General features: G+C 41.2%; 2 protein-coding genes across 6 annotated transcripts in view; one reads left to right on the top strand and one right to left on the bottom strand.

Annotated features, from left to right (window-relative positions):
* The window catches only part of sema4d (sema domain, immunoglobulin domain (Ig), transmembrane domain (TM) and short cytoplasmic domain, (semaphorin) 4D), a 46,467-nt gene extending 40,803 nt beyond the window's left edge, over positions 1 to 5,664 (top strand). For all 4 annotated transcript variants that reach the window (XM_014009333.1, XM_014009336.1, XM_014009334.1 and 1 more), the window contains 7 exons: positions 160 to 335; positions 455 to 611; positions 771 to 993; positions 1,096 to 1,208; positions 2,395 to 2,567; positions 2,746 to 2,792; positions 2,975 to 5,664. In XM_014009333.1, the coding sequence (XP_013864787.1) occupies positions 160 to 335; positions 455 to 611; positions 771 to 993; positions 1,096 to 1,208; positions 2,395 to 2,567; positions 2,746 to 2,792; positions 2,975 to 3,969 (1,884 nt within the window). In that variant the 3' untranslated portion in view covers positions 3,970 to 5,664. The remainder of the gene's footprint in view (positions 1 to 159; positions 336 to 454; positions 612 to 770; positions 994 to 1,095; positions 1,209 to 2,394; positions 2,568 to 2,745; positions 2,793 to 2,974) is intronic.
* Positions 5,665 to 8,740: 3,076 nt separating this feature from the next.
* zgc:86839 (Cyclin-dependent kinases regulatory subunit 2-like) lies at positions 8,741 to 13,226 on the bottom strand. 2 transcript variants are annotated; one of them, XM_014009339.1, is made up of 4 exons: positions 12,903 to 13,226; positions 9,368 to 9,495; positions 9,173 to 9,250; positions 8,741 to 9,089 (listed from the first exon to the last, which is right to left on the bottom strand). In XM_014009339.1, the coding sequence occupies exons 1-3, from the start codon at positions 12,959 to 12,961 to the stop codon at positions 9,207 to 9,209; spliced, it is 231 nt and encodes a 76-aa protein (XP_013864793.1). In that variant the 5' UTR covers positions 12,962 to 13,226; the 3' UTR covers positions 8,741 to 9,089; positions 9,173 to 9,206. The 2 variants fall into 2 exon arrangements, with proteins under 2 accessions (XP_013864793.1, XP_013864791.1); XM_014009337.1 differs by having other exon boundaries at positions 9,178 to 9,250; positions 12,903 to 13,209.
* Between the last annotated feature and the right edge of the window lie 395 nt (positions 13,227 to 13,621).

Below are 13,621 nucleotides of genomic sequence, written 5' to 3'. Positions count from 1 at the left end.
GTGTGTGTGTGTGTGTGTGTGTGTGTGTGTGTGTGCCGTTATTTAAATACAAACTCTAACCTTATTTATTTATTTACTTACTTACTTACTTACTTACTTAATTACTTACTTACTTATTTATTTATTCATTCATTCAATTCTGCATCTGTCGTTTTACAGGGAGACCTTGGAGGGCAGCGTACTCTGCAGAAGAAGTGGACGTCCTTTCTGAAAGCCAAGCTGGTGTGCTCCATGCCTGAGCTGAACTTTGTTTTTAATGTAGTTCACGACATTTTCATTCTGAAGGGGAAAACCGGGCAAGATACAGTGTTCTATGGTGTCTTCACCTCTCAGTGGTGAGAGAAATCACTACATCATTATTTAATGCAATACCTTCACAGTCATTTAGATTTTTTTGTAAGTTTTTTTTTTTTTTTGCTTCTTTTAATCCTTTGGTCTGACTTGGATCCTGCAGGGGTAACGTGGGTTTGTCAGCTGTGTGTGCCTACAACATGACCACTGTAGAGGAAGTCTTCTCCAAAGGAAAGTATATGCAGAAGGCCACAGTGGAGCAATCCCACACCAAGTGGGTGCGCTACAACGGCATCAGTCCGTCTCCACGTCCCGGAGCTGTAAGGATTATCTGGGTTGTCCAAACATTTTCACAAAAGCTAGGCTGAGAAATAATTCACTGCTTTATTAATTTCCTGAGGTTATAAGTAATAGAAGGAGCAAATCTTTGACAACTCCTAACTATATCTTGATTTTTCTGTTTTGTTCTTTAATTCCAGTGCATTAACAACATGATGCGACAGCAGAACATCAGCAGCTCACTCTATTTGCCGGACAAAACTCTTCAGTTTGTTAAGGACCACCCCCTGCTGGAGGATCCCATTCTGCCCATCGGGAACAGGCCTCTGCTCATCACCAAAGACGTCAATTACACCCAGCTTGTTGTGGAAAAGATCCAAGCACTCGACGGCAACATTTACGACGTAATCTTCACTGGAACAGGTACATGTCGGTTAAAGATGCTGAAAGTTTTCATCTATATCTAAACTAAAAGGCCAACTAATGCTTTAGGAAAAATAACTGTTTTTCCATTTCCATCTTTAGATAAAGGAGTCCTGCACAAGTCTGTGGTGTTTCAGGACGAGGTTCATATTGTGGAGGAGATACAGCTCTTGAAGAACTCTGAACCAATCAAAAATTTACTGCTCTCTTCAAAGGTCAGTTGCTCTGAATATCAACATCATCGTTAACAGCTCCTCCTTCTGTTCGCTGATTGGCATAAGGTGGCCGTCTATTGGTGCATTGGACAGACCTTGGGAGACTGTCCATGCTGAGAAAGCTTTCCAAAGGTCCGTGAACATTGTCAATAACAACAGTTACAACTCCAACTGACAACCATTATTATGATTTGATAGAAATGTTTGTCAGAACATAACATATCAAGTAAAAACATGTTGCCGATTTACACGTCTACAATGACTGATGTCTCTAAAAGGCAGAAGAGAAACAAAATAATCCTTTATAGTGGTTTGTAACAATGCATTGTAATTTATTTTGGTAAAAAGTTGTATTTTGAAATATAATTTGTACAAAAATCTGAAATATAATCAATTTTATTATTATTAGGATGAATTGGTACTGTCGTCACATGATTTACCAAGAATGCAGAAACACGTTGGAATAATGCACAGAAAGTCTGCGTGTATGGTCGTCATAATGATTGAATTCTGAGCGACAAACAAACAGAACTCAATCAGGAAACTCTGTCGGCTTGTGGCTGACACGTCAGCGGAAAGCAGCCAATAATATACACCATGATAACATCATATGACGTGCTTATAGCCAATCACAGATCGACAAATGTACTGCCCGGCCAATCACAGGGCTCTCAGCTCAAAGAGTTTCTTATCAAACAAGAGAGGTCAGTCCGTTGCGGAGTCCTGACGTCTGGGCCAACAGATTTGACAATGATCATAAGATATATGAGTACTGGACAGCGTCAAGGTGAAACAGAATTAGTCCATAACAGTTACACAAATAACTAACTGCTTAGTAACATTACTGACAACTTGTAAATATGAATTTGTGTGATTAATTGCTTGGATGAAATTCAAATTTCCTCCATGATGAATTAATGATTGAAAAAACTGGACCAAAAAAAAGAAGAAGAATTATTTAAATGCAATTCTACTCAGAAATCTGTTTATTGACAGCCATCCCCTCACAATGTGGCATTGCCCTCTCCAACAAATACGCCTCATCGCTTGAAGATATCTCCCCTGATTTATTGCCCAGTCTGGTACAAATGGCAAATAAAATGAGCACCTGGCTCAATTGAATGAAAAATAAAAGTGTTACCTCTTTTTTTTTTGCATATTTAAGCCAACTTTGTTTCTTTTATAGACACGGTCTGTGTACGCTGGCTCAGACTCCGGTGTGGTCCAGACTCCCACAGCTTTCTGTAGAAAGTATTTGACCTGCTACGACTGTGTCTTGGCTCGAGACCCCTACTGCGCCTGGGACCCTAACACTGCTGCCTGTGTCAACATCCTCGACACACCCAGGCATGGTCTTCGGTAACTAGCTAGATTTGAAACATCTACTCTTATCTCACTTCTCTCCAGTCATGCATTTCCTCACTGGTCGAAACTGAACTCTACACTGATGGCTCTTCTGGTCTGACCAGTTCTACTGCCTCATGTTAGATATCATCTCAGAGTGTTTGCATACTTCAAACTGATGTTTGTGTTGCAGGAAGCTAACCCAGAGTCTAAATGGTGATGCAGATAAATGTCCTGAAGGTGAGAATAACTCTGTCTTTGACCTAAAAACACAACAGCTTTCAGATTTCAGTCCAAGGACAAAAAGAAAAGTTTTATTGTTTTTTTCTCCTGTTTTTATTAGCATTGTCGTCTGGTCTTCATTTCTAATCAGTGTTAAAGATTCATGAATTACCCTGTTTTTTGCTTTGTTTACCTTTTAGTGCCTCAGAAGGACTACCAGTCCGTGTTGGTGAAACCAGGGAGTTCTGCAGAGCTGCCCTGCATGGTGAACTCCAACCTGGCTCACGTGATGTGGACTTTTAACGGCTCTGTTCTCAGCGAGGCCTCTCGCTTCCTCTTCATGGGCGAAAACGGGCTCCTCGTTTACAGCGTGGCTCCCGAGGACCAAGGTTCCTACGAGTGCTGGTCCTTCGAATGGGCCCCTGCTGCTGGGAAGAACTTCAGCCGCCTGCTGGCTGGATACACGGTGAAACTGGATCTTCCACCGAGGCCTCCGACCCAGTCGACCCGCCCGACCCACCCGGCCACCCCCCTGAGCAGCCAGGAGAACAGTAACGTGCACGCAGCAGAAGGTAACGTTGAGACACGGAGAGGCTCACTAACTTCGACCAGCTTCACAGCCACAGTGCTCCCCACCCCTCCCCAAACCCATTCATCACTAACCCCCCCGCCCAGCAGCACCGTCAAAGTCCACCCGAGACGGAGCTTTCCCCTGAACTCGGCCGCTCCCTACCCGGCCAGCCGGGAGCCCGAGGCCGAGTACTTGCAGCACAACAACAGCGTGGCCCTCCTCTTCCTTTTCCTCCTGTTCTTCCTCCTCTTCTTGGCAGCGATGGTGTACAACTGCTACATGCAGTACCTCCCCGCGCCCTGCCTGAGGCTGCGCGCCGCTCTGCTCGGCACCCACAAGTGCTCCCATCAGCCCGAGTACCGGGCCTGTGAGGCGGGGCTGATGGAGACCTCCGCCACCGACAAAATGAACATGACCGAGCAGCCCACCCAGAACGGCAGCCAGGCCTCCAAGAATCTCCGGGCGCTCCGCGACACCGGGTACGAGACTGAGCCCGAGTGCGGCAACGGCCAGCTCCCCTCCCACAGCTCTGGAAGCGCCAGCCCCTCACAGGAGAAGCCTTTCGATGTGGACTGTGACTCTCAGTCCATCCAGTTCGCAGATGCAGACGAACCTTGCTGCTAAAAGCTTTTATCCCCCCACTCTTTTTTCCCCCTCCCCAGTAGAAACTGATGCGCTTTCTGTGACTGCACAGCAAACAAGCTAAACAATATAAAAAGTGTGGCGTCTAACAAAGCTGAGTCGTCATAAAGTCTAAACTGGGCAACCGGTTAAATCTGGTCTAGGTCTTAAAACGGAGCAAAAACAAACTGTTTTCAGCTTACGCCAGCACAGCAAAGCTATTTCTTATATTCCAAATTGGAAACATTATTTACCAAATTGGTAAGATACTCTGATGTTTTCCAAATTGGAATCCTATTTCTTTGCAGCGTGGGTGAGAAATAATCTTGTGGAGCGTTCACATCTTTATGTGTTGCTGTTTAGGTGATGCAAAATGCTTTGGTGTTAGTCATTTCTCAGGGAAGAGTTCCGTAAGTAACGGCCTGTTGGTGGCAGTGTTGTCGTCTGCAGCAGCTGCTATGAGTTGGCACTGAAGGACGTCAGCAGAGAGACAAACTAGTGGACAAGTTTCTTTTTAATGCTGGAATGTATCCAACCACTGTCTTGTGCGAAGAAGCACTGCTGAGATTATTATTTTCTTATTTGTGAAGTTCCTGATCGTCACGTGTATTAACCTTCATCAGTCACCTTTCCTTAATGTGGTGGACTAATGAAAACTAAATGTACAGTCTGAACTAAAACTTGATATTAGAACCCTGGAAACAATCTGAATAATTTTTTGCTATTATTGTGGTTTTATTAAAGGTTTTTGTTTTTAGCTGTGTCTTTATTTAAGTAACGCTTTTTATTAAACGCGTAGCTTTTATTTCCTTTTAGATTTTTTATTTATTGCAAAAACTCAGATTTTTTTTAGATTATTCGTCAGTTTTTCTCCTTTTGCATGTCATCCTTAAACAACTTTCTTCTCTTCCATCACCCCCCCACACACCTCCTCACAGCCTCCTCTCCCATCGAAACCTCCTCCTCTTCCTCCTCCTCCCTGTTCTTCTCTGGCGGTAGCTCTCACTTTCACTCCTCCTCCACCAAGCCCCACAATGTGGAGGCTCGGGAGGCAGAGGTGAGACTGTTGCCCCCCCTGCTGAAGGACCAGGCCTGGGGGGTTCATGCCCAGGAGGCCTTTCTGCTCTTCTGCCTCGCCCTGGGTGAGTGGTGCATGTGACCCCCCTCCCCCCACTGCCCCTCCTCAGGGACACATGCTCGGTTTGAAAATAACTTGCTTCTTAACTCCCTTTTTTTAAATTAATTTCCTGCTTTTTTCTACTTTGCATGTTTCTATGATCCAAACACAAACTAACAGAGTGGGTGCGTCCTTTTTTTATTTGGGCAAAGCAGCTTTTTTTAAACGTTTGTTTCTGCGTTTTGGAAAACTTACCACCAACCAATAGTCACAGTTCTTTAATAAAATGTCAACTTCTCCATAATTGCAACAAAAAGTTCATGTTTTTTGTACATTCTTCTGTAAAAACTGTTGTAGAAAGTTGTAAAATTTAGAGACATGTTTATTGAGTCTGATATGAAACAAAATCTTCCCTTGGTTGTTCGTATGACTTTTAGACTGTGGTTTTTTATTGTGCCTGTACATGTTTGTAAATTTATATGTATATATATATATATACTTTTGAAATATGTGTATAAATCTGAGGGGCAATGTGGGGCTTTTGAGACGTGTAATAAAACTTGCCAAATGTTTTCAATGAATCAGACTAATCTGATGCATTTTTTTTCTCCCCAACTTTTAAATGTAAAACAATGAACTTTTTTTCTGAAATCACAGAAATTTTTTTCTCCTAATTATAAAAAAGTCAAAAGATGCAAAATTTCAAACTTTTAGGAACACGACTGCTCAAACATTGTTCCAACAGTTTGCAGCTGTGAATTCCTGTCATTTGCTTCACTTTTTAAATCTAAAACCGCTGATTCTCACAAAGCATGTCAGTTTTAAGTAACGACAGTCGGCAGCAACCAACTCCTAGCTTGAAAGAAAATCCATGCAGTAAAAATGAATTCTTATAAACATGCAACTCGTTTGGAGCGGCTGCTGTCCAGCTTGTGAATGTCTGTGAGGGTGCTGAGATGTTTCTGTGTGATCTGAAAATAATCTGCGTGACGTTCAAACCTCTGCGAGCGATTTCAACACGCAGACCTAACGGAAGGTGACTGTTTCCGTGTCAGCAACCCGAGGTCCTGGTTCTGTCCCGCAGGTCCGAGCGATGTCCACATTCACTGGCTAATGAACGGGCAGAGTCTGGACACCCCTGTCATGGAGTACCGCAGACCGCTGGGTCAGGGAGCGGTTCTGGTGAGCAGCTGGCTCCGAGGGGGCCCTCTGGTCAAGGACGCTCGTTACCACTGTGTTGCTGAGGCCAGCGCAGGAAGTGACGTGTCTGAGATAGACCTCCATCTCTCTATTGGAGGTATTTGGACTGACCTTCGCATGGGTGTGAACAAATCACAATATGTTCAAATAAGATAATTTAGTGGCGGTACATAAAAGATTTGACAGTCAAGCCACTGCTGCAGAGCTGGATGAGTGACGTGGTTTATTCAACAGATGAGCACATTCCAACCAGGGATTTGAACCAATGGAGGGGTGCACTCAGCGAGCATGAGCAGCTGCTGAAAAGCTGGGAAAAAGCTTGGGTAGGTCCATGTTCTCAGGATGTGTTTAAGACGTTTACTCTGATGTTTGACTGTTGACCTTAGATCATTTATTGAAGCAGTGCCTCAAGTAAAAAAAACAGCTTGTAATTAACCCTAAACTACTCTTTTACTAAGAAATATTGGTTGCCTTTTCTTTTTTCACATTTAAAAACACTATATTGCCAAAGGTTTTGGCTCACCTGACGTTGGTCCACCCTTTGCAACTAGAACAGCTTCATCTCTTCTGAAGGCTGTCCACAAGGTTTAGGAGTGTTTATGGGGATTTCTGACCATTCTTCCAGAAGCACATTTGTGAGGTCACATACTGACGTTGGCTCTCAGTCTCCTCTCTAATTCATCCCAAAGGTGTTCTATCAGGTTGGTCTGTGCAGGTCAGTCAAGTTCATCCACACCAGACTCTGCCATCCATGTCTTTATAATGTCTTGGTATGCTGAAGCATTCAGAGTTCCTTTCGCTGGAAGTAAGAGGCCAAGCTCCTGAAAAACCACCCTACACCATAATCCCCCCCTCCACCAAACTTTACACCCGGCCCAATGCCATCAGAAGAGTACCATCAGATTGCCAGATGGAGAAGTGTGATTCGTCACTCCAGAGAACGCGCCTCTGCTGCTCTTGAGTCCAGTGTTGGCGTGCTTTAAACCACTGCATCCGACGCTTTGCATTGCACTTGGTGATGTATGGGTTGGATGCAGCTGGAAACCCATTCCGTGAAGCTCTCTGCACTCTTGAGCTAATCTGAAGGCCGCATGAAGTTTGGAGGTCTGTAGTGATGGACTGCAGAAAGTTGGCAACCTCTTCACACTGTGCTTCAACCTCCGCTGATCCTGCTCCGTCAGCTTATGTGGCTGAGTTGCTGTCGTTCCCAAACACTTCCATTTTCTTATAACACAGGCTGACCGTTGACTGTGGAATATTTTGGAGCGAGGACATTTCACGACTGGATTTGTTGCACAGGTGGCATCCTATCATAGCTCCACGCTGGGATTCACTGAGCTCCTGAGGGCAACCCATTCCTTCACAAATGTTTGTAAAAACAGTCTGCATGCCCAGGTGCTTCAATTTATACACCTGCGGCCATGGAAGTGGTTGAAACAAGATTCGGATCATTGATGGGTGTGCAAATACTTTTGGTAATATAGTGTATTTCAGAACAAATAATCACTCCCAAAATGCACCAAACTGAACAAATCATCAGCTTTTTTTAAGCAACATTTATGCCTTCCTGTGCATTTGGTATGATTGTAACAATAACCCCATGTACAGATCCAGGCAACATGTTTCTTTCTGCGTTCTCTGCCCGTCTGTAGGAGAACTGTGACGGCCACACGATTCTGTGAGAACCGGCGTGGATCTGGTTGTGAACTATAGTGCTCTCGTCCAGGTGGACCACACACACACACACACACACACACACACACACACACCCAGCACTGACACTTTCTCAGACAACAGGAACGTGTTTCCGTGTCGCTCCTTGCCAAGAGAGTTTGACGGACCATGCAGCAGAGAACCCACAGCTCCTGCGCTCGGCAGGACGGTTTGCGTTGATGGTTTCTGGGACTCCCGCCAAAACTCAAGGGATTGAAGCTGATTGGTTCCCTCAGCCTGAGCGACATTTAGGCAGCTTTTGTTGCGGTTTGTACAGCTTTAAAATGATCTTCAAAGCTGTGCTTGTATGGAACAATAAAGTGTCTCTATGTAAAGTTTGCACATCAGATTCTGTGAGACTTTGTACATTCAGACCTTTTCATGGTGCTAATATCTTTACTTCAGGTCCTTTAAAATCGGCTTGGTTCCTCAGAGCCACATTTATGACATTCTACTAACAATCATGCTAAATAATTTTAGATATTATCCCAGCACAAAATGAAATTCAGGCAAAATTTAAGCATCTAAATACAAATCCAATGATGATGTAAACTTGAAAGGTTATTGCTTTGTGAGCACACACAATTTTGTTTCCTGTATAAACTTGAATACATCACATTTGAAAACTGCTACCCAAGTATTTCTTTGGAAATCTGTTGAAACAACAGTTTCCTTGACTGGCATTTAGAATAAATATACACAATAAAAATTAAAAGCATAATACAGATTTAAAGACAAACAATGTAATATATTAAACTTTTTACTGTGTATTTGATATTTGAAATTCATTTTACAATAAATTTACTTGAAACAAAACTTGAACCACAGCACCCTCTTGTGTCCACAAAAAGAAACCACAAGGCAAAAAATATAAGCAACAAATAAACCTTTAGGTTGTATATGTATGTAATGTATATAAACATTTAGTTAGCACACGCACAAGAATCTGTAACAACACAAAACATTAATAAAAGTTTCAGCTCTCTCATCTCATTAGTTCATGATTTCAGTCCAGCGTGATCATTTTCACTTGTGACCACGGTCCGGTTCTTTGTCCTGGCCCACTGAAAACACTGCTGAGTAATACATGTTCCTGAAAGAGAAGACAAATCAAAGAGAAATGACTGAAACATTAATTTCTAATGCAACAAAATACAACTAATGCACTATAATTACATTACTTTGCTGAGATAAGTTACAGTTGAAGTGGTCAATGTTTAGGCAGAGGTCTTCTAAACAAAAGGATGTGAGGCTCTGAAAGGAAATGTGAACAATACTAAACTTAATAAGTGTTTTCTTACTTTCTCCAGCTGTAAGGAATAAGGTTTATGTGGCACAAAAGCAACATGATCAAGTTGTGACATACTGCACCTGGTTCATGTATCATGTAGTGAATCCAGCCTATAGACTGCTGCACCCCCAGCTGCCTCCACTCCTCTTCGGACATCAAGTGGGATCTCGGGATGTACTTGGCCATTTCCCAAGGTAAAACAACATGTCTAATTTGGAGGATAAGAGGGTAGGTGAGTGGATTAAGGGGTGCAACAATACATGTACCTGTATCGAACAATACAGATTTAAAAAATTTACTTTATCAGCTTGTCTTCTGAAGATGCTCTGTGTTGAAGGATCAGTGGATCTGTGTTCGACTACTCCACCTAGGCTGCATTTTTGAGCGCAGGTCCACTGAGAAACTTGCGGTTTCAGCAACATTTAATTTAAAAACTGTACTTTTGAGGTTAAACAAATGTTCATAATTAATATAAATAAATTACAAGTTAAAAGGGGCATGGAAAGTTCTCTTTTTTGTACTCAAAAAATATCGAACTGTGAGACTAAAGTATCGAACCGAACCGTGATTTTCTTGTATTGTTACACCCCTAATGTATATGTATGTATATATATATATATATATATATATATATATATATAGTACTACCATAGTTGTCGAAAAATATTCCATTACAACTAAGTCATATGAAAGCACCCAATAAAGTAAAAATACAAATACAGTCCTGCTCACCATTATTGGCACCCATTCATGATTTGCATAGCTGAGTGAATATCTTCAGAAATAAATGGAAATGTTCAAAACTTATATCAACAGGATCTTTCAATTTCAGGTCCAAAGTAATTTAACAAAGACAATTACCATTTCAACATAAATATTTTAATTCCAAAGGACAAAACAGAAAACCAGCATGTGCACTAATACTGACACCCCTCTTAATATTTGGTTGTGCAGCCTTTGGCAGCAATGACAGCCTCCAAACGTTTCTTATATTCATCTATAAGCTTCTTGCACTTCTCGGGTGGCATTTTCTCCCACACTTCTTTTGCAATATGCGCAAGCTCTTGTAAATTTGCAGGGTTCCTTTCGCCAATGGCAGATTTCAGTTCCACCCAAAGATTTTCAATTGGATTGAGATCAGGACTCATTGCTGGCCATTTTAAAACACCATTTTTTTCCCTTTCAACCAGGCCTGTGTGCTTTTGGAGGTGTGCTTTGGGTCGTTGTCTTGCTGGAGGACCCAGGATCTTCGTCGCAAACCAAGTTTCCTTACACTGGGCAAGACATTTCGCTCTAGAATTGCTTGATAATCTTCTGATTTCACGATGCCTGTGATACGGTCAAGACCTCCAGTACCAGATGCTGCAAAGCAGCCCCACAGCATTATTAGGGGTGGCTGTGGTGTAATGGTAGAGCAGCCGGTTTGGGACCTGAAAGTCTTAGGTTCGACTCCCCGCCATACCCACATGTCGTGGTGTCCTTGAGCAAGACACCTAACCCTCACTGCTCCCCGGGCGCCTCACATGGCTGCCCGCTGCTCCACTTGGGTGTGGATGGGTTAAATGCAGAGCACAATTTCGTCATTGTGTGGAAACATACACTGATGACAAATAAAGCACCTTTACTTTACTTTATTATGGATCCTCCACCATGCTTGACTGTTGGTATGGTGTTCTTTTCTTTAAAGGATTCATTGCGCCGTCTGTAAACATATCGTCTGTGTGAATTACCGAAAAGCTCCATTTTTGTTTCATCCGTCCATTAAACGTTGTCCCAGAAGGATTGAGGTTTGTCCAGGTTCTCTTTTGCAAAGATCAAACGTTCTTTTTTATGTCTTTTCTTCAGCAATGGAGTCTTCCTTGGCCTCCGCCCATAAAGCCCCACTTTGTTTAGTGTGCAGCGTATGGTACTTGTTGAAACAATCACACCAGACTGTTCCAGGTTGGTCTTTAGGTCTTAAGAGGTTAGATTTGGTGTTTTTTCCACCATTCGCACCAACCGTCGAAGACTTCTGTCATCAATTTTTCTCTTCACCCCCAACGTCCAGGGAGGTTCTTGACCGTTCCATGCCTGGAAAACTCCTTAATAACGTTACGCACCGTTGAAACAGGGATACCAAGGTCTTTGGAGATGGCTTTATACCCTTTGGAGGTCTTGTGCTTGCAAATAATAGCATTTCTGATGTCCTCAGACARCTCCTTTGTCTTTACCATTGTCACATGTGGAGATGAACTAACAGGTGGCTTTTAAAGCACCAGCATGATCATTCATTGGTTAATTCATGTCACATGTATGGAGGCAGTCCATCACAAGTGATCTTTATGTGTGATTTGCAACAGGTGAGCCAAATTGGGTTTTCATATTGATTTGCAGCAAAGGGTGCCAATACCATTGGCATGGTAAAAATTATGTTTTTCTTTGTTTTCTTCATAATGTTTATATTTTTAAATGTTTTTGATCATTTGCTGTTTTGCATCAAGCACAAGCCATCAGCAGTAAAATGTTGCTTCACTTGATGAATTTCCTTCAGTAAATATTCCATTATATGTACTTAAACTTCATGGGTGCCAACAATGGTGAGCAGGACTGTAATACACTGTAGCAGCTAAATAACCACTAATGATCCATCCTTGTATGCTGTACAAATGACATCATCAAAAGTTGTCATTTATGTAAATTACATGCATTCCAACACTTCAGACCTGCAACTATTTCAGAAAAGTTGGAAAATTTTTGTTACCACTTTATATTTTGTCATTTGAGCAATAACAGAGGAAAACACACAAATCCTTTCCAATCTAGTAAATTCCTGTCACAAACTTTGCTCTTGAAAGACTTCACACATGATTACAAAAAATTATTGAACAAAAGTGTTTACATCTTGTCATTAGCCATTAAAAACCCACCAATGTTTGTTTTATTGTAGGAATCTGCTGCAGGCCTGAAACAAGGGGATTATGTTTAATAATTGGCTGAAATCTACCTGATGATCCTAAACCATAATACAATTTAGGCTGATTATGTTTAATAAATCTCCTTTAAGATAGCTGTTTTAACTGTCCTAACTTTTTTCTGACTTGGGGATATTGTAAAAATTTCCCATCTTTAAAATTAAAAGGCATATGTCATGCATGTTTTTTTCTTCTAATTTTAGCCAATAAAAGTATTTGCTATAAACCAACCAAATTTTACAAACGGTATCAGTAGATTCATACTGATTAGTTCTTCGATCGAAAAGTTTAACGTTTTCAATCTGCAACAAACAAAAGACATAACAGACACAGAGTAGCTATAGAATCTTGTAAACTACACTTTTGATCAACTCTATAATTCCCCACCTTTTTGGGGTACATTTGAACGCAGCATTTTCTGAATTAGTTTCAGCTGTGTCGACATACGATCAGAAAACTACTGACTGGGTTAATTTAACAGGTAAGGTTTATCCAAGTGATATTTTATTGAAGACTAGAAGCCAATTTCTCTTAAAATATAAATATATTTGCAAAATAAGGTGAGGGCTATATTTTAAGAAACATATGTTTAAAGAGGGATAATTTTAATGTCTTAGAAGAAAAAAACACACACACAGGTAAGACAGTTGTTTAGTTAGCTTACCTGTACTCAAACTCATCATCGCTGTATCGATCAGAATAGTAAATTTGGCTTCGAGACATATTTTTTTTACTTTATAAAACGGGAAAGTTTTGACATCAGTCAGGAGTTACAGAATTGAAGTCCAAATCACGTTTAACCTGTCACCGGTTGCTTGCTGTGCTGAAGAACGGAGGCCCCAATTGGACGGTTTGTGTCATGTGACCCAAACTCCGCCCCTCCTTTCTTGTTCGTGAGCATGGTGCAGGTAAGGTGTTTTCTTTGCATTAGGAAACTACAAACATTTTCTTCATGTTTGTTAATTTATTTTCCCTGTTTAGCACTCATTTGAATAAAATATTGTTAAAACAAACTTAAGTTCACAATTTTAACAAAAATTGTACTTTACAATTACCTTATCAAGAAGTATAACTCAAGGACGTCATATTTCCCCAAGTATGCTTTTATTTACCAAGCGCACTTTTAGTATACAGTATGTTTTGAGCAAAACATAATTAATATAAATTGCAGGAGCTCCATTAGTCAAACATCTAACTCAGCATGTTTAACTGCTTATCCCTTTGTTATGAGAAGTTGTTGGATTTTAATATAAAATTTTATTTTAATCAGTTTAATAATAGTTTCACAATTAAACCGACTGGTACTCGTTGGTACCCCTCGTTAAATGAAAGAAAAACTCACAATAGTCACAGAAATAACTAGAATCTGACAAAAGTAATAAT

The sequence above is a fragment of the Austrofundulus limnaeus genome, unplaced genomic scaffold (genome assembly GCF_001266775.1).
Source record: "Austrofundulus limnaeus strain Quisiro unplaced genomic scaffold, Austrofundulus_limnaeus-1.0 Scaffold57, whole genome shotgun sequence".
In the NCBI taxonomy this organism is placed as follows: domain Eukaryota; kingdom Metazoa; phylum Chordata; class Actinopteri; order Cyprinodontiformes; family Rivulidae; genus Austrofundulus; species Austrofundulus limnaeus.
Note: the sequence above shows the minus strand (reverse complement) of the source record. Positions and strands in the feature narration are given on the sequence as shown.